The sequence below is a fragment of the Magallana gigas genome, chromosome 3 (assembly GCF_963853765.1).
Source record: "Magallana gigas chromosome 3, xbMagGiga1.1, whole genome shotgun sequence".
Taxonomy (NCBI): Eukaryota; Metazoa; Mollusca; class Bivalvia; order Ostreida; family Ostreidae; genus Magallana; species Magallana gigas.
The window spans coordinates 39,400,797-39,421,404 of NC_088855.1; the positions used below are offsets into that span (position 1 = coordinate 39,400,797).

The 20,608-nt window shown below is 33.2% G+C and overlaps 2 protein-coding genes across 10 annotated transcripts in view; one reads left to right on the top strand and one right to left on the bottom strand.

Moving 5' to 3' along the window:
• On the top strand, positions 1–16,422 carry LOC105346521 (E3 ubiquitin-protein ligase Midline-1). 7 transcript variants are annotated; one of them, XM_034481542.2, is made up of 10 exons: positions 1–117; positions 6,230–6,354; positions 10,801–11,556; positions 11,654–11,749; positions 11,851–12,081; positions 12,792–12,814; positions 12,944–13,071; positions 13,532–13,683; positions 13,847–14,057; positions 15,299–16,422. In XM_034481542.2, the coding sequence occupies exons 2-10, from the start codon at positions 6,268–6,270 to the stop codon at positions 15,583–15,585; spliced, it is 1,971 nt and encodes a 656-aa protein (XP_034337433.2). In that variant the 5' UTR covers positions 1–117; positions 6,230–6,267; the 3' UTR covers positions 15,586–16,422. The 7 variants fall into 7 exon arrangements, with proteins under 7 accessions (XP_034337433.2, XP_065935798.1, XP_011453441.3 ...); XM_066079725.1 differs by lacking the exons at positions 1–117; positions 6,230–6,354 and adding exons at positions 8,423–8,603; positions 9,224–9,403; XM_066079726.1 differs by lacking the exons at positions 1–117; positions 6,230–6,354 and adding an exon at positions 7,140–7,288.
• Positions 16,197–20,608, bottom strand: part of LOC105346523 (sodium-dependent proline transporter) — an 18,937-nt gene continuing 14,525 nt past the window's right edge. The window contains exons 12-14 of one of the 3 annotated variants that reach the window (XM_066079728.1): positions 18,833–19,009; positions 18,252–18,381; positions 16,197–16,385 (exon numbers count right to left, since the gene is read on the bottom strand). In XM_066079728.1, coding sequence (XP_065935800.1) covers positions 18,274–18,381; positions 18,833–19,009 — 285 coding nt within the window. In that variant the 3' untranslated portion in view covers positions 16,197–16,385; positions 18,252–18,273. Of the gene's footprint in view, positions 16,389–18,177; positions 18,382–18,832; positions 19,010–20,608 lie in introns of those variants that run through there. The other 2 variants (XM_066079727.1, XM_011455142.4) reach the window with 2 other exon arrangements.

Here is a 20,608-nt window from a genome sequence, read left to right on the forward strand (position 1 = left end):
TTAGTATTGAGATGAATCAAAAATCGTTGTGTTTTACGACATGTATTTGCAGAGCTAGAGAGGTGTCAAATTTTTCACAGTTCGTGCCTGACGGATTTCATTACTTCATTTTAAAAGGTATGTCTAATTTATTATTTAATCGCAAAAAAAACGTGTGTCACTTTTCTATGAATACCGGTATATCAATTTGAGTTATGTCTCCTTTTGATTAAAAACCCGAGAAAAAACAAATCTAATTATGAAAATCAAATTATATAATAATTTGTTCATGCACAAGTATTCACGTAACAAGTATCAACGTTTTGAAGATCATGTGAACTATTAAATACATTAAAAATGACCAACTTCTAAAACTTTACTCTATATTCAGCTTTCACAATTTGTTGAAAAACCCTTGAATCATAAGAAAACTATCAGATAAAAAACACCTTGCAAGGCCTGCATGTATATTGTATAAGGTATTAATTTCCAAACTGTCTGATTTTTATTTCACTCACACACACATACACACAAACAGATATATGTAAGTTGAGTTGAACATATTTTATTGACTTGTGATGCCAAAAGTATTGCACAAAAGTTCCAAAATCTTAGTGAGTCCTCTCCTTGTTCTACATAACATTTAAAACAGTTATAGTACACTTAATGAAATAGAAATAAATCACTAGTTTTGAATGCTGTAATACTGTGCAAATCTAGATTAGAATTAGGATGGATAATAAAGTTATGCAAATAACTTTAAAAACTTAGATAAATCTTCCACACTTTTGTATAAATGTATGAACTTCTTTAAATATTTTTGACATTTTCATCATATGATAAAGTTTTGTCAACCCAAAGTATCAAATATACATCAATGATATTAAAAAAAGTTCAACGATAAAAGATTATACATTAATGATTGTCTTTAAAATAATGAATACTTTTTACAAACGAAGAACAAGTGATATGCATCTTCTGAACTTCCAAATGAACACATTGGGTTGGCTATTATATTATATCGATTAAGGTCATAATTGAGAACAGCATTACATGTATGTCTTAAGAATTGTGATATAAATATAATGCTAATACATCCAATTTAAAAAAATATTTATGTGTCCTACAATATGCCTCCTATGAACTTATTAGAAAAATAGAATGATATATCATAAAATCAATATTGAAAACGTCATATTTTTTTACAGTAAAAAAAATGAGCCATTCTAAGCTCAACCGTGATTTACACTACTATAAAAACACCTGCAAAAAAATTAAAAAAAGATTAATGTCAACCTGCAAGAATTATATTAGATATTATTCTTATATCTATATCATTCACAGCTTCCGGATTTTTGTCTCCTCGTACCATATTTTTTAAAATGTTTTGGTCACATTATTTATTCAGGAAGAAAAGAGAATTCAAAAGTTTTAGAATATATATGACTTGCATGACACATACTGTTGGAATTTTTCTGAATTTGATGACAACCTTCATATTTTATTTTCCTTGAGAAAGTTTTATTAAAATCATATAATGTTTTTCAAATGCAACTTGCAGACCAAATGATAATCATGTCATTACCTCCGAAAAAACCGTTGAAAGTAATCTAATATCTGGCAAAATAATACCAACAAGCGATTATTAAAATATTAAAAAACTAGATATTTAAAAAATCCAAATCCTTTAGGTAAATATTACCAATCCTATGTCTGAAATCAAATATGTCTTACAGAAATTAAGATGAATAAAACGTAGCTGCGGATCTAGAGTCGCTCTACAAGAAAATTTGGGTAAAATGTAAAACGCTATGGGACTCCTGTCGATATTACTATGGTTCATAGTACGATACTATTATATTTAGCGGGTACGATATTTGGCGGAAGTTAGTTTTTGAACAAGTTGGCGTAGATTTGAATTAGCGTATTCCTGAACGTGACTATTCTTTTACATATATGTATAGCATTTAACGATGTACTTGATTTAGCGGAAGCCGCATTCCGCCAAAAGCGCTAAATAGAATACACAGCCAAATGTAATACGTTTACAGCCACCAAATATGAGTACCTCTATTTCTAACGGGTATTGATTGTTATTCATAGCTCTGACTGTAATAACTAACAGAAGCGAAATCTACCTAAAACATTCACGGACTGAACGAAATAGTAATGATGATGTCAGACTCAAATTCAAAATTAACGCTCTAAACCTAGTCGCAACACTGTTAGGTAATATTTTTGAGAAAGAGAATGATAATCAAATTTTACTTTATTTTATTGTTTATTTCGAGAGTAAGTACGTCTAAAACTTAATTTTCTTTTTACCGTAGAGCAGGGTCTGTATCTAGATAAATCGGAAACATACTAAGTCCTTGAAAGGATTTAGCATATATATTTAATTTCTACTACTCTGTTCATAAAATCTTTATGCTATTAAAGCAGTACTTGATATTTTGTTTTTAGTTTGGGATTCTTACCCATAATCCGACTTTGATGAATGAAAAACACTTATTCAAAAATGCAAAATAATGGTAAAAAGAGATCTTTATGTCTTTAATGACATATCTTTTTTATATTCAGTTTTATTTATAATGCAGGTAACATGCATACAGTTTAATTTTCTCTCAGCATAATGCACAGAGAATTAGATTTCCTAAAATTTGGCGGCAATAGGTTATCTGAGTGACTCAAGAGATATAAAAAAAATATATACATACGTCTATAGTTGTGCCCATCCCCCCCATTCTAATAAAAAAGACTACAACCCTTGACCGATGGGCAGTGAATTTCACAGTTTAAGAGCAGCCCCAACGATTGCACCATAAAACATATTACCATAAGACAGTTATCATATGCAGGCACGTAGCCTCGTTTTTGAAAGCAAAAATCTTGACAAGCAAAATTTCCCAAAACCTTCAACACCCTAATCCGGGGGGGGGGGGGGGGGGGGGGCAATTTCAATCCTAATTTCCTTATTTTCAAATCAATTTTTTATATGCTCCAAAAATAATGGGGGGCCAACTCCATGATAATTCAATTTTTTATATGTAAATTTTAAAAAATTGGTTGCTGTGAGAGAAAGTGGGGGGGGGGGCAGGCCCCCCTGCCCCCCCCCCTCCCCGATGCTACGTGCCTGATATGTTTTTTATCCTGCAAGATAATATCACATGTTATGCCTCAAACAGCTATTTTTGACAAAGGATATCGTTGTATATTTGCAGCTGAAACCATAACATAAACGAAGCAAAAACGGTAGAGTCACAGATGCATCTGAACGTCGGATAAATGCACGGGGTTAATATTACGCATTTACCGACTACCCGTAAGCTTTGATTTGCTTGGTTACCTTTATAATTACTATCAGTCAATGCAAGGGAGAAATGCAGGATGAAATTATACAGATATTTCTTTTAATGTCACTTCTTTTTTAAATAATTTCTTTTCAAGTACTATACTAGATAAGTACATGTACATGTATAATGTACTACGTCCCAAAATACCTTGATTCACATTTTGCTTACTAATGTAGGCATAGGTCTGCCACCACTTGTCAGATAATTATGTCCACTTGTCAGATGATTACATGACTTGTCAGATATTTATGTCAAATTGTCAAATCTTTATGTTGACTTGCCAGAAAATAATCATACTGACTAGAGCCTCATTATTTTGTTGTTTATGGTGACAGTTCTGACACCACTTGTCAGATAATTATGTCGATCTTGATGTCGATTTGTCAGATCTTTAATATTGACTAGTCACAAAATTATGTCAGATCTTTATGTATAAGAATTCAACACTAATTCCAAGCCGAATGTTTGCCATTCAGTTGACATAATATTTTCTGCTAAGTCGACATTTGGATCTGGCAAATCGACATAATCGTCTTTTAAGTGGACATCATTATTTGACAAATTGACATTATTATCTTAAAATTCGACACAATTATTTATTAAGACAACATAACATCTGACAAGTCAACATTTTTATCTGACAAGTCGACTAACTAATATTAATGAGATTTTTCTTCAAACTTGTAGCCATTTTGTTTTTTCTGTAAGATAATTTTGTAAACTTGTTAGATCTTTATGCAGACTTGTCAAATAACTATGTGAACTTGTCAAATAAAGATGAAATAAAGATGATTATGTCGACTTGTCAGATCTTGATATCGACTTGTCAGAAAATATTATGTCAACTGAATGGCACAAATTGGGCGTGGAAAGGTTTGAGTGTTGAATTTTTAAACACGTGGATAAGTGACAAGTCAACACCAAGACCTGTCAAGTCAACATAATCATCTGACAGGTGGCGACAGAACTTTGCCACCAGACTTATTACTCATTTTTCATAAATATTTAGGGGCTTAAACGATGTTCATTCAAAAGCATGACAAATTTGCAAGATTTCCCATTTGAAACGTTCTCTAGCTTATCAGGTTTCAATACACGGCTAGCTAAAATTAAAGGTATCTTCGGGGATTACATGTATGACAATCCCGGGTGATAACACTAAAAAAATTGTGCGAGGAATTCTGAGTATCTTCCAAATAGAAAAAAAGATGTCAACATTTACTATGAATCTTCGTAAAAACTCATTTTCGTTCCTCTGAATTATTCCAAATGAAAAATGATAATATGATAATGTGTCGATGAAGTTATCTTGCAAACTTTTGACAGGAAATAACGGTTACATGTACGTGCATATCTAAATTGAAATCATTCGGCTCTGGTGAGCTATAAACCAAATAAAACAAACTGAAAACACTTGGGATGTTGTACAAGACAACTGAAAAAAATAATAATAAAAAATTGTACAGTCACGTTTAATAAACCATCCTGTGTCTGTTATATATAGGCTTACAACACTTTTATTCAGTGTAAAAATTTGCTTTTGAAAGAACGTCATAATGTAAGACTTCATGACTACTGTTCTTGAAAAAAACAACAACACGTTTTCTGAAACGTGAACTTAACCGTAGGAATAGTGCTCATTATTACTACATTAGCGATCTAAATTACTTGATTGGCGCCAAAAAAGGTGTTATTTAGAAAACTTTTCTAGAAACTCGGATTTAAGCTTTGCACTCTGATGTGTGCTGATATAGTGATAACAGTAAATGTTATTATCTGTACGTGCACGAGTTCTCCTGTAAATACACTACCACCTCATGTTGTACATATGTTATACTGATAAGCTGTAAAGCTTAAAGAAATAAAGAATTGAATTGATTTGAGTGTCTGAGTGATGAATTTTAATACTGCTTTGAATTAAATCCAAAATAAATGTAGTACATAAGATAAAGCCGGCCGCTTATGAATTTTGAGTCACACATTTTTTAAATGATGTTTCTTAATAAAAGCTTGTATACATGTTCATAAGATGTATCTATGTTTTACATGTATTTACTAGGTTAAACTGAACGTTTGCCTTTTCACTGTATTTTTCAATAAAATATAAATAAAAGTCAGTAATAAATCTGGAAGTTTTTTTCCATGTATGACTGAGTCTATCGATAGTGTCAAAATTCCCCAAAACGGTATTTGATGGGTTTTTCTTGAGAATTGTGTTCTCTTTTAATAGACAGACATACGGATAGACAGAACAGAGATAACACTACTTTCCCACAGACTCTTCCACAAAACAAGTTGGTTTCAGGTTTGAATTTGATGGTTTTTTTTATAATATATACACATATAAACATTCATCCGCTGTAGATATACACACATCTTACATGTACGCTAGCAATTATTCTGAGGAAAATAAAAATAACTACAAGTCAACATTAACTGAATATTAAAGACACAAATCCACGATGACCATTTCTTTTCATAGCCTTTTTTAGTAAACAGTTTCAATATTATAATATATTTGTAAATATGACATTGTCTTTTCTCGACTATTAAAAATATCTTTCTTTGACAAAGCAGAATCAAAGAAGAATCTATTTCTTGATTACCTTATAGTACACGAAATAACGAACGTCATTTTCTTGCCGAATTTATAGAGTACATGTACATAGTGTGACAAACTTGCTCAAAGCCTCAATATTGGTGGAAATTAATGGTCCCTGTGTCAGGGGTTGTGGCCCAGAGGAGTAGTCTCGACTCCAAAATGAAGGTCTAGGAGCTATGGGACTCAAATGACCGTCAAGGCCTCTGGGCCTCCTGTTTTATTTATTTTATTCCAATGATAAAAACCATGCCAATTATATCAAAGATTCGTGTATTTATATTTTCTCTTTTGACAGTAATAATCCAAATGAGAAAGGACCACAGATGATTAGAAATGTCTAAAAAGAAGGCATTTAGTAATGGGAGCAGTACTCGAGCAAACAATGTAACAAACCTAAGACCAAGATATCCCGCCAAAAAGGTACTCTTTACATTGATTTCGATATGACGTAATCATATATTTCTTGCATCAAAACAAGTTCGAAATGATTTCAAGCTAAATATTAATATTGATTGCGTAAAATTTATGAATAGACAAATCTGGTTGATTTCCATGAGCCATGTCAAAAGGCCCAATAACGAGATTCAGTTATAAATTTTAATTAGAAAAAAGTTCACATTGCTATTTGAAACAACTGAAAAGTCCAAGGTTTTGTTACAGTGGTTTTATATTTAGCCATATTGTCTGTAGACAAACAAATATACGACGGTACAATGCACATGTAGTCAATATCAGTTTTAAAGTTATAAAAAATGCAACTTCTGGTAACGCACTCGTAAAGTCCATGGATCTCATGAGTGCCCCGAAGGGGGGGGGGGGTTCTCTGGTAAATTTAAATTTCGTAAATTTACATAGTGAAATACCGAAAACATGCCTCGTACTCTATTTCCCCTGCTTAACATATACATACAATATATATATTCCTCGGACCCCCCTTCCCCGGAAAAAAATTTTCTGCGTCCGCGCATGCACGCAGTTTTATTTTTGGAGCATGAAATTTGCACTTTCGAGCATAAAATTGAACATGTGAGTCATATGATTATAATAACTACATGTATTTCTTAGAAAGATGGCCACTGTTGAAACATTAATTCACAGAGTCAACACATTCAATCAGACTGATTCAAGTACCTGTCATGTGGAGAATTCTGACAATATATTCGCTGAAAGCATTTCATTCTCAATTTGTCTCTAATCTGTAAACATGGGTCCCTGGATAAAGACATTTACACAGCTCCGGACAGTTTGTATAAACAATGTATCCATTACCGGCTAATGGAGGGACTAATACCCCTCAATATTACAACAAGGGCTTTAAGCATTAGCTCAAAAGCAATCAATATGAGGTCTACACGTAAGTTTTATTGAGTTTATACACGAGGTTGTTTTGTGTTTAATCTAAAAGAATTTGAAAATGATGAGACACTGTTCAGTTAACTGGGTAAGTTTTTTACTATTTCCATATATTTTACAATCATGATCAGAACAAATATTCTATACATATGTTTTGTGCCATGAGATAAAAAAAAATCCTAACTTGTTATTATTTGTTTTTGTCAATGTGACCATCTAAATACTGTACATCCTACTGAAATGAAAAAATTAATTTTTCCCCAATATTAGACTCATTGTCAGTAAAACACTTCGAATGAGTGTGATTTTACGTGAGCATGTTCTCCGTCCGTCTGTCTGTCTGGTTGAATCTTTTGCTTTACATTTTATACAGGTGTATTTATTTTAAAAGTAGGTGTCTAAATTGTGGTTCACGAGACCATAACTGCATTACAATGTATACCATTATCCTTCATAAGCATTATTAGCCGAGCGGTGATAAATTATTGATAAACTGATGGCTCAAAATTCCCTCAGAAACGAAGGATGGGACGTTGAAAGGAAAAAGACATTAAAATAGAAATCGATCAGATAAATGGTCTATATTTAATTGAGTAATCAATGTTTATGCCGAGATGAATTCGCACTTATATCCAGAAGATTGAAATCAATGAATGGCATATTGTGTGAAATTTAAAGTAAATGGAATATTTGATTTTGGGGACCTATTGGAACGTTTAATATTTAATCTTCTTGGCTGTTTAGTTATTTAAAAGAAACATAATGGGTAGCCGGGTCCTGGTTGTTTTCTATTGTCGTATGCGACGTGCCTTGCATTTTGATGTATTCATTACCTGGGGTTTGTAGTGTTAAATGAACCGAACTTAATACCATAAACCTCCATACAGTTCTCCAAATAAAGAGTTGCCGTGGGAAAAATTCTGCAAATGCTGCATATTCCAGAAACCAAACACAACTGTGCAAATGATCACAGGAAATATCTTGCGTATAAATAATATATATTCATTTGTTTTAAAATGTCTGCAGTTCAATAGATTTAAAGCTCTCAGCTTTGTGAAGAACAATGAACTCGACATGGCTCCTTGATCCCTTTTACTTAATCGATAGAAAACACAATGACATTGAATTTAAACTTTCACCTGTACGCGAAATTAACGAGATTTTGCACGTACTCGGAAGAGAGGGAAAGGCTTGGATGCAAAATTTGGGTTAAAATATATTCAGGGGAATTTAATTATTTTATTATCAAATCTTTCGGGATGTAATAAGAGGATTTGCTCCCCTTTATTGAGACGGACAACTAAGAAATGATTGAGGTAGGAGTTTAATTTTTTGTTGACTCAAGGATTGCTTATCAGCACTTATTGTGAAGAAACTAATAGCTGTCAAATCCGAAATTCTGTCCAAGTAAGACTTATTGTGTCTAAGATGTCAATCTATTGCCCAAAGTTAGGTAGCGGTTTATGTATGCGGTAACGAATTCATGCAGATGCACTTCAATCTGTTTACATGTTGCATCAAATTAACGGATATGACGAGTCCATGTGTTTGAAGTCAAGCTGTGCATTTCAATAGATTTCTTTGAAGAAAGACGCAAAGTCGATACACATCTGCAGCTCAATATGGACTTCTAAGGATTTTGACTTTATTCTTGACGTTTGATATGGACCAAGTTCAAACGTATCACAACCATTTCAAACAAACGGGAGAAAAATGCGTGCGCTTATAATCATTTTTTTTTGAAAAGTGAAAGTTTTTTTTTAAAGAACCTATCGTAAAATTTGTAAGGAATTAAGCATGCAAATTTAAATAAACCAGGTCTGTGAACATTTCCTTCGCACAATACAAACGTCAGCAGTTAATCATTTCTATAGTAGTCGTAATGATAAACTTTATTACCTACTCGTTCAGATTTTAAAAGAAGTTTGCTTTACAGTAAGCCGCTCTCCTATCAAACCCCCTGCCTTATCTAGAGAGCTTTTGTACCTTTATTTGTCCTTCCAAGCGACTTCTTAATTCGTGGTGCGGGAAAAACTTACTGTTTTATGGAAAGAGCAGGATCTTGGCTACACTTATCGACAGTATTCACTCTCGGATTTTAATTCTTTGTATGCAGGTAGGGGCCTGATTTGCAGATTTTATACATGAAGTATGTGTAAGCCTGAAAAAAAAACCGTGTGTTAGTCTTAAAATATTTTCCCCCTTATTGAATTTATATTAAAGCATGTAAATCAAGTACATGTATGTTCTGAAAATCAGTTATCGCTAATAACTCTTGCATTTAATACTTCTTTAATGAATATTCTTTAATTGGGAGTCATAAAACACATACATTTTTAAAAACATCACTGTAGACGAGAATTGTTTTAAAGAGAATTGTTTTAAAGTTTTTTTTTTCATGAACTTGTATACGTTTCAAATATATGATTGTGGAAAAGTTTATACATGAATTTAAGTATTTTCTTTGTAACCTGCTGACTCGACCAGTGTTAAAAACCAAATAAAAGCATAGAAGAAGTTTTGCCATCGTAATAAGATTAATCCACGCGTCCTTTGATGAAAAATCTCTCTCTGAAGTAGATTAAAGAATTATACCCTACCCAGGCAAGAGGGGTTCATAAGATTGAATACGTGTGGATAGAATGTCGACTGGAACTTCTCAATACTGGGAATGTCAGTTGTGATTTTGTATTCTGTATTATAATTCAAATTTTACTAAATAGATAGGCCCCTAAAACGTATACCCGAACATTTATTCAACTTTGGTGTCGGCATATCGATTGAATTATTTACAGGAGAATGTATTTGAAAAGGAAAGCAATCGCTAAGATTGTTCAACTTTTGTTAGGTCTGTCTGTATTCTACTCGTAAAGTAAACACATCTTTTTTTATTCAAGAATTCTTATAAATGTAGACATTGAATAAATTCAAACAGCATCATCCCACACATGCAAATGGCAGTATTGATCGCAAAGTTTGTATACCAGAGCACTCTGACAAAGAAAAAAAGTTTATTGAGAAAACTTTAATTATTGATTTTTAGGTGTTGTGTTGCATCAGATGATTGCTGCACAAACAAGAATTTAAGATGCCGCGAGACACGCAGTGTAGTCTGATAACAAGCATTATTTGAACTTCCCTTCAACGAATTTTGTATGTCTTAATGATAAAACTGAGTAGAGTCCGGTTAGTGTTCAACTAGATGGAACTAAGGTGCTTAATGGATCGATATTTACTCACAGGAAAACATTACTCAATATGTTTTGTGTTCCTTGTCAGGCGTAGATGACTAATTACAGTAATATGTGAAAGTTTCAATCAGGTTACTGTAGACAAAATTGAATTCAATTAATGGATTTTTATTTAATATCAACCATTCTGTACCTTTACTTGTCGTTGATAAGACATTCTTGACTTGTTGGGTGAATTAGTGGTTGAAAATACTGTTATTTACATGTAGGTCTTCAGCGAAATGGAATGAAATGTGACTAATTATCTATGCAATACTTGTAGGAGTTCGGAGATGCATTCCTATTCAGTCCAGTGAGCGTTATAGCAACGAACGGGAACCACGCGTTTGAACACGTTCGTGCAGCTCCTGCAAAAAGCCCCGTAAAAGCTCAGATGGAAGTGGATAGTGACCTTCAGTGTCCAATCTGCTTGGAACTGTTTTCCTATCCTATTATCCTACCCTGTTCACATGTGTTGTGTAGATCTCCGTGTGCAGAGCACCTGTTTGATTTTAACTTCATTCGGTGTCCGGTGTGTCGGGATAACTGCTACGTAAGTGGAGGAATAGGTAGTTTACCAAGGGTCATCGCTTTGGAAAACATCATTGAACGTTACAAAGCGGACAGAACCTCGCGGGAAAATACCAATGATCGAAACAAAAGCGCAGACTCTTCTTTCCTAGATGCGTCTCTCTCTAGTCAGTCAGATGTCGAGAAGGATTCTTCGATCCTTTGCAACCTTTGTAATTCTGTGTCAAAGAAAAAAGCCAAAAAATCTTGCCTTGATTGCAACGTATCCTACTGCTCCAACTGCCTACTCCTAACCCACCAGAAGAAGGATCCATTCAACACTCACGAGCTGGTGTCGCCACGAGATGATGTTAGTCATTCAGTCACTGGTCTATGCTCTAAGCATTCCGACCAGTTGTCTTTGTTTTGCAAAGATTGCGGCGTTCCCACCTGCACCCTGTGTAAAGACTCTAGTCTCCATAAAGACCACTTCATGATTACCATCGAAAGCGCCTATACCGATATTAAGGTTTGTGCTAGTGCACACATGTAGCAGCAAGTTATCTTTGTTGAAGTCAAACCACAATTGATTTCTTTAATTAATTTAATGATTGATCTAATTACAGGCTTCGATTGACAAAAATCTTCAAAAGTTAGGCGTCAGTCAAGAGAAAGTTACATCATCCTTACAACACCAGAGAGATAATTTAAAAGAAATGCAAGTAAGTAATTAACGAATAGCGAATATTCTTGCGACAGAAAAAAAAGTTTTAGTCATTTTTACGGGATGGCATGATAAATCTTCAATTTTGATTTAATTTAGCAAAAGATAGATAGAAAACGGAGCGAAATCAATGCGCAATGTGATCAGCTTTTGGCCGAGATTGAGAACAAGAGAAGCTTCTTTCTGGCGGACCTGGAGTATGAAGAACGCATCAGACAGAATGAGCAGGAGGAATTGATCAAAGTAATGGAGCGGATCCTTGGCTCTTCACAAGCGTTGTATAGTTACACGTCGGAGGTGCTGAACGAAGATGTCAGTGAATTTCTGGAGGTACATGTAATTCCCCTTTTCTAAAAATTCAATTAAAAGGCAGAATGTTCCCCTTAATATAAGAAAGCCTTCTAAGGTAAATGTACAGTAATATTGCATGATAAAGACAAACATATTTTTAAACAAAAACATTTTACTATCCTTCTTTTTTATTGTTTGGTCATAGCCAGTGTTCATTGATTTCATTTCGAAATATCGGATTAACTGTATAAATGACATAAATTGTCGGTATATAATATTTTCAGTTAAAATTTGGTGATACATTTTTAAGTAATGTAAACATTTAGTTTTACAAACAAGTTCGTTTGCTGAAATTTACAAGTCATACAGTACAAAGCACGATTATTAAGCTTTCTTTAGTATAAGTCATGAAATAAACTAAACGCCAATAAAATCACAACTTCAAGAGTTGTGTATGATTTAAAATTCAGTGTTGTGCGACTTTACAATATATCAAGTACATTCATTTATGATTCACCAAAGAGTCGGTCGCCGGCAGGCCGACATCATCTTAAATTAAAAAGAAACAAGCATGAATGAGAGGGCTATAAAATCTTTAATGTCAACTGTTTCTAGTTTACAAGTGTTTGATGGACAAACACATTGTGGTTACTTGATTGTGTGCCTTGTAAAACATTGTAAATATGATTTATCAAAATATGTAGACAATGCGACTTGATGTTCTCTAAAATTGTTTTCCTTTCTTCCAGGTGGCGAATACTTTAAGCGAAAAGTAAGTGTCTTATAAATAGTAATCCGAATGGTCTATAGTGTTAAACTGCAGTGTAAAAGGATTACCATATTTCCGACATTTTACAGTTTTGGCTTTAAAATATCCCTGACGTTATTTTTTCTCTCACAGATTAGTAAAAGCTACCGCCGATTGTGAGACGGCTCAGTTTCAGCCCTCAGATTGTGACGTACTGCCGGGCAAGCTTGTAGACTTCAGAAAGGAAAGGAATGTCATCAGAGAAATGAATTATTTACTTGGTACACAATTATTTCTCCTATTACAAAAAACTACTTATCTACAAAATGTACAAATTATCAAGAATTGATAGTAATTTCAAACATTTTTGATTCAATTAAAGCAATATGAGCTACAATTTTCAAGTTGAATTTGTTTTTCACGAAAATGTTATTTTCTACTAAAATGATAAGAAATATCATGTTTTTAAAATTTCTATAGCCATATTTTTGTGGAAAAAGCATTTAAGAAGCCTTAATTGGAGCAAAAATGAATTATTGTCGTCCTGTACAAAAATTGATTTGCTATATATTCCTTAGAAGAGAAATCTTTCTTTTGATAAAAATTAATGATGTTTTCAAATCTTATTTATCATAAAAGTTTAAGTTACATGCAGTCTTATTGTACTAGCAGGTATTTTCAGCAAAATAAAATTCTAAAAATTACAGCTCATATTGCTTTAATTTGTAACCCCTTCTTTAGCCCCCGAAACACCGAGTATTGACGTCACACGCTGTTCCCGGAGCGAAGACACGGTCGTTTTAGTGCTGTCCCCTCCTAGAAATCTTCATGACGTCATAGACCAGTATGAAATTCACTATTGTTCAGAGGAGCAGAAAAGTCTTGAAATCGAGGTACATACTTAATGTACACTTGTATCATTACAAAAACCGAACCAGTACATGTGTATTCTGAAAGGACATCTGTCTATATATGTCTATAATGTGGCCTATTTTTAAATTAAATTTTTGACAGTCAGTCATCTATATATAATTACTGGTTGATTAACTTTTTTAGGATACATTGATAGTAAAAAATGTTCCAGAGGACAGGCTCCTTGGGAAAATCGTGCCGAACTGTTCTGGAGTGGTCGTTGTGCTAGTGGAGAACCTGTGCAAGTCTACAACGTACTATTTCTGTGTCAGTGCCAGCAACCAATCGGGGAGAAGCGCCAACTCTGAAGTAGTCCAGTGTACCACACTTCTACCGGGAGAAAGTGTTATACCAGGTGTGTTATCAGAAATTTGATCTTTAAGCTTAAATTCTTTCGAAGTAAAATCCATTTGTTTTGCATTTGTTTTTCTAAATTTTTGCGCCAATATCCTTTTTGATGAGGTCAATACATGGTGTTATAGACCAGATGAGAGTATATTGACCAAGGACGAAGTTCGAGGCTGATATACTCTTATCAGGTCTATAAAACCATGTATTGACTGATATTAAAGGGCTATAACTATTTTTAATTATAATAAATCAACAAAAAATTATTCTCCTCATCAAAAGTAAAAAAGTAAAGTATTTGATTCAAAATGTATATTATAGGGGTTGATTTTGCTATTGTGACTTCACAATGTCGCACATGTCAACACTATTTTTTGTCATGAAAATCTATTTTAGTACTGTAACAGTAAGGTTAATTTTTTTAAATTTTAGTAAAGTATGGTTTATAATAGAATTTATAACATGGCCATGTGATAGCAGTCGACCAATCATATGCTTGGGAAAAATACGTAATTACACTTAAAATTGTATGTAAATAGTGTTTGTTGTTCTTACTAATCTACTAATGGGGTAGGATTGGGTCTTTAGGGAATTAGGGGGAGGGATCGAATTTTCACATACTAGGAATAAATGGAAAAAAAATCTTTTAAAACCTTCTTCTTAAAACCAATAGGCCAGAAAAGCTGTTACTTCTGTGGAAACATATGAACAATTGTGTAAGATCTTCTTGAAAACTGTTGCAGTGATAAATATGTGATATGACTATGAAATAATCCATTGGAATAAAAGGGATCAATGTTTAACATAAGAATATATAAAGAACAAGTTAAAAACCTTTTTATACGGGACCTACTATTAATCACTGACCAGATACTTTGTATATGATTCCATAAAGCTGTTTTATTATGTTGTTGCTCAGATGTGTGATGTACGTAGCCGATGAGCTTCTTGATCTGTATTCTTTAGGAAACTGTCTTTTAGGAATTATTATTTTCCAATAGTCATTATTTTGAAAGAATCAAGTAAGACACAATGAAAAAATAATCTGAACTGGTTTATTAAAAAAAATACCGTAATGACACATTGGGTGTTTAGAACTTTGTGCCATAGACGAGTGCAAAATGTAAAAAGCATGCACAATGAGATGGTACAAATAGGGTAAAACCAAAAAAGACTACAATGCGTTTATCACGAATCCGTGTGTTAAGGATTCATATAAAAAAAAATATTGTTTGTATTAATTTGCAGCACCTGTCATTGTGGAAAGTCTCTGTCGACCTTTCGCGACTTCGGTACAGATCTATAGCTCAAGTCCACAAGATGTCGCTGCTGAACAACACATATCCCATTTCTTGCTGTATCGTCCCCGCGGTCAGAGTCGGGCCTGGAAGACGCTATCGTTGTATGGAAGACAAGACCACCGAGTGTTTGGTTTGATAGCCAGTACAGACTATGAATTTGTCATCCTTGGTTGCAACCAGAGAGGTGAATGCCAAGTGTCAAACAGAGTGGTCATTCACACTGAACAATCTTAATTCATTTTTAATCAAACATCATATGACTATTTAGTATGCTATTTATTTAGTATCAGAATTTATTTATAGGTAACTGTCAAATTGCGACAGTTTGCACACCAAGAGTACATGTATTTATTAACGTTTTCTCAGCTGAGCACTGCGTAGACTGTGATATTGAACATACTGTTATGTTGTTAAGTCAGTATTCAACAGTGAATCGAGTTTATTGTGATGTTTAATTTATTGTTGACAGAGTTAGCGGATATTTTGCTAGTTCTGGTATCTATTTTTGTTGATTTGCTTTTACATTGTGTTTATTTTGTTGAAGCCAAGGACCGACAAGTCCTTTCCACACGATGCTATAAAAGGCGTTATTTGCTAGTCAGATTGTGGTGTATGTCTCCAAGGTTGCCATACAGTGCGTTAATACACTATAGTTGAAATAAATAAACAAAACAAACACTTTCAAGAAGAACAGAAAAAGAATGACCTAACCTTACTTATTTGAGAGAGGTTCCGTATTGTAAATATTGTAATTGTTGATAAGTTTCCTGTTCCCCAGTACACAAATAGACGTGTAATACTACTTCAATAAAGTTAGTATAAACCTCAATTTGATTTTTAAAAGATTATCAACAAAAAACCTCTCATTAAGTGAATCTATGTTTTAGTTTTTATGGAATTTGTAATGACGTCAAAAGATAATTGCCCAACACTAGTTCCTCTGTACAACATCAGTTCACGCGCACACAAACATTGCTTTACATCTCACTTGGTCATGAACGTGTGATTCACAGTATTGAATTTCGTCACATCAGCTGCTGAAATTAGATTAAATTATAAAGCGATTTCAAACTTTGTTTATTTTTATTTAAGTCATGTGAGATGACAGAGCTCTATCTACAACAGTCTTCAATAGACGTTCATGTACTCTATGCAAATGAATAAAACCGAACAAATGCTATTCAATAATGTTGTGACTAGTCATAACACCAAATTTTATTTTTAAATAAACATTTTTGGGAAAACAGCACTTTATTTAATTTTGCTAGGAGTGTCAAAAGTAATCGTGCGGGATCGAATCTTTTCGTTGCATTTTTCGAACGGTAGTCAATATTGGAACACATCCTTGGAACAGGATTTTATATTAATTATATATTTTAATTTTCTCTCATTATTTACATTCTCCTGCGTTGACCATCAATTATACAACTGTAAGTAGGCGAAGGGGCAAACTTTATTTCATTTCATTTCAACCAATCTCCAATTGCAAATTGCTTTCAAATCGACAATCCCGATGTGCTTACCGTTAATCGAACCCGATATAAAATCCAACCTTGTCGATATAATAAAAATTACATAATCAAACGTGGATTGAGGTGTTTTGGGACATCTGTCGATATTAATGTGGATTAAAGTACATTATAATAAGTTGCAATTTACGGGCGCACAAAAACTTGCATTAGTTTTGCACAAAGACCATGCATTAAATTAAGCAAGAAAAATATGAATCAAATCTGAGGATCGGGATTTTTTCCTCAATGCTCACATAACTAATATGTGAGTTATATATTTCCTTTTTATACCAAAAACCCTGAAAATTCCCATCATAATGATGTATAAGCTTTAAGCGTGGATGATTCTTTTTGGGTTTGCTTCTGCTTTGGGTGGGAGGGGGAAGTTCATGGTATAAAAACTCAAATTTATATCACTTGAAAGTTCAAACGCTGGTTTACTTATTAAAACATCATGACCGAAAGTGTCACATGAAAGCATCTCTGTTTGTCTGTTTGTTCGTTTGGTTATATTTTTAACAAACTATATTGCGTAATTAATCTGAAAGAAAAGACTTAAGTACTCATTGCAGCTTGTAAATTTAAAAATTAAAATAATTTAAAATCTATAACCAGATTGCTATAGTTAAGTTCAGAAATCTTCAATCCAAAACTTTTAATGTAACACATAATTATGCAAATTAATTTGTAAACCATGGCAGGATTTTAAAATTAAGTTACTGTAAACATGTAATACAGATGTAGCTTGCTTCAACATAGCTTCCAAAAATTTAACTGTCAACATTGTATTGTAATAAAATAGTCCTTTCATGGATTTCTATTATTGAAAAGTCAGATCCAAAGTTAAAGTTTTTTGGAAGAAACTGTGTATTTCACAGTTTTCATTTCATAATGTCATGAACATATCTACATGTATATAGTACACACCTATTACATCAACGTTTTGATATGGTCATGAATTATCGTCTGGGTTTATTTCAACATCATGAACTGAATATAAAATATTTCACACAAGATTAAGAAATACGTCTTCGTTTCACCATCCCGAATGTGCATAAAGATTATCCAAGACATTAAAAAATGAACTCAACACGAACACAAATTATTTGTGCTAAAACAAAACAGAAAAAAGAATCACGCAGGCCTTTTTATATTTGACACTATATTAATGCTATAAAAACATATAAATGTCATATTAAAAGTATAGATATGTGTTCAATACGTAAATATTTCCTGAATTATTTTTAATAGTACATGTTAATATTTCAAGCTAAAACGAACAAGTGGTATTATATACAAGGCTTCAATTTTATTAAAAAAAATATGCATGGGTCATTATTTTATGTCGATGTCAGCTTTGTCTTCGCAAATTACAAATTCATGTCTTGCCTTGAGCTCCTTTATCGGTTTATCAGGTCATGTCATTGAAGATAAGAGTTTTGCTCATCTCTACATCCCCTGGTGGGGGACGAATGGCTGGCTTCCACTCGTCTGTTGGCTGAACAGAAACCCGAAGTCGCTGTAAAATAGTTAGGGAAATGTGTACTTTATTGGACTTTTGTTTATCATTTTTACAGAATACCATTTTATTAAATTTGATTATCACTTAATGAGCCAAAAGTGAAAATAACAACAAAAGAACGAAAGAGCCAATTGTTTAATACAATTTTTAAAAAAATCTAATCTGATACGTCTGACTGTGAGCTGAACAATCTACCGAACATTAGGGTTAATTTTAACATTATACTATTAAAAATTTGAAATTTGAAAAGCCAGAACTACGCATCGAATATTCAATGGATAAATTTAAAATTTAGTCTCATAATACTCGAGATCTATCTTGCTCGAATAAAAGGAGAAGGTTTGGTCTGCATCTTTACTTTTGCCTTTGATATTAAGTTATACATTCTGCCAACGCGAATTTTCACATTTAAACACAGAACTGCAGCTATTACTATATAAGTGCATACCTCTATGAGGGGTGTTGAGGCATCAGCTGTCTTCGAGATGGATGATATCATACCAGCTGGTATCAGGATTAACGACAGTATGGCGATCATCCACCCGATCCCAACAGCATGAGATGGGTACTTGTAAGTCCCATATTCTACCTCCGAGTACCGACTCAAGCTGACCAGCCAAATTATCTGTTAAGAAAAATAACGAAAATTAGCTCAAATATACTTATTCAAAGTTTGTTAAATGAAGTGTCACACCCTTTTTCATTGAGACAATTGGGAAATATTGAAAATATGATGGCATTTCAAAATAAAATCTTCTTTTCAAAAGCCATTTTCACAGAAAAACTGAAACTTAAATGGAATGCTCCTGAGGCAGTGTGCATTTGAGTTAGTTAAAATAATGTTTTGATACCCGGGTGTAAGGTGGGCCACATTTTTAGGATGTGCTGTTGTTGAATATTACATTAGGGATAAATAGATAATTTCCCCCCGTCTGTCTGTCTATCCATCTATAAACTTTTAACATTTCTTGTCGTCTTTTCCAGAGCCAGTGGGCCAATTTTAAAACAAGAGGCCAAATGGGCCACATCGCTCACCTGAGCAACACTGGCTCTATATGGGCGTTCAAAGGATATTTTGCCATGTGGCCCCTCGGTAGATTAACCAAAAATGAATATCCGAATTTTACACTTAGTTTTGCACATACTTAATCTTTGACATAATTACCTTTATGGAATACCATTTATTATGATTTTTAAGATCATATGCAATATAAATCACTAAAATTTCAGTTGGCATTCACGGTTAACTTCCAACACAATTTGAGTTCCCTTTATTTTAGCCCCCCCCCCCCCACCACTTTATAAAACGATTAAAATACATGAGAGAATAAAGGTACATTTTCTCCCTCCACTATTCATTGTATTTTATTTTTTAAAATCCTATATGTGAAAGAAGAAAAGTGTACCTCAATGTACTAGAATGAATACGCTCTATTCCTCAAATTAAAAACATTGAAAAATTTAATTGGCCTTCTCCATTATAAACGATTGTCGTTTACCAGACATGGATTCATTTCGTATGACGTTTCATATCCTTACTCACTTGATTGATGAATTAACTTAACTGAAAATGTTGTCACATATGTTAAAGAGCTATAATTCAAATTTATATATTGGAAGGCATGTCTCTCTATTGTACCAAGGCCCACCCATTATTTTCATCTTTATTAAAAAAACAACAAATTTCTACAAACAAAGATGATTTTCCACTGCAATAATTTTTTAAGAACACCGATAATGCTTTTATCCTCTTAATAACAATGTGTCAAAATTAGGAAACTGTTTAAAAGACGTCGATTTATTTACTTGACGTGTTCGAAAAACTATCAAAATTTTGTGTAGATTTTATGCAATTCATCGTTGAAGAAGAGGTACCAGAAAGTAGTTACAGCATATCATCCTTTTAGCAAGACATTTCTATTGATCAACCAAAATTTCAGCGTCAATCGTAGAATTATAAGAAAGATACATAGTTTGGTTTGAGTTATGTTTTTGTTCACATGAGTTTATTACATTCAACTTAAGATTGTTAAATTTGGTATTTCCTATTCAGCATAGCTGCATTAAAAATATAAACGAACTAAAGCATGACCTCAGCTTTGTGTACAAACATACAGTAGCACTGTTCGCAAAGCTCTGTATCTTGCGGAAACTTGAAGCTTGACTCTAAGGTTAGTAAATAGAAAGAACTACATATGATAAGAGTTAAATTTGGCCCCCATAA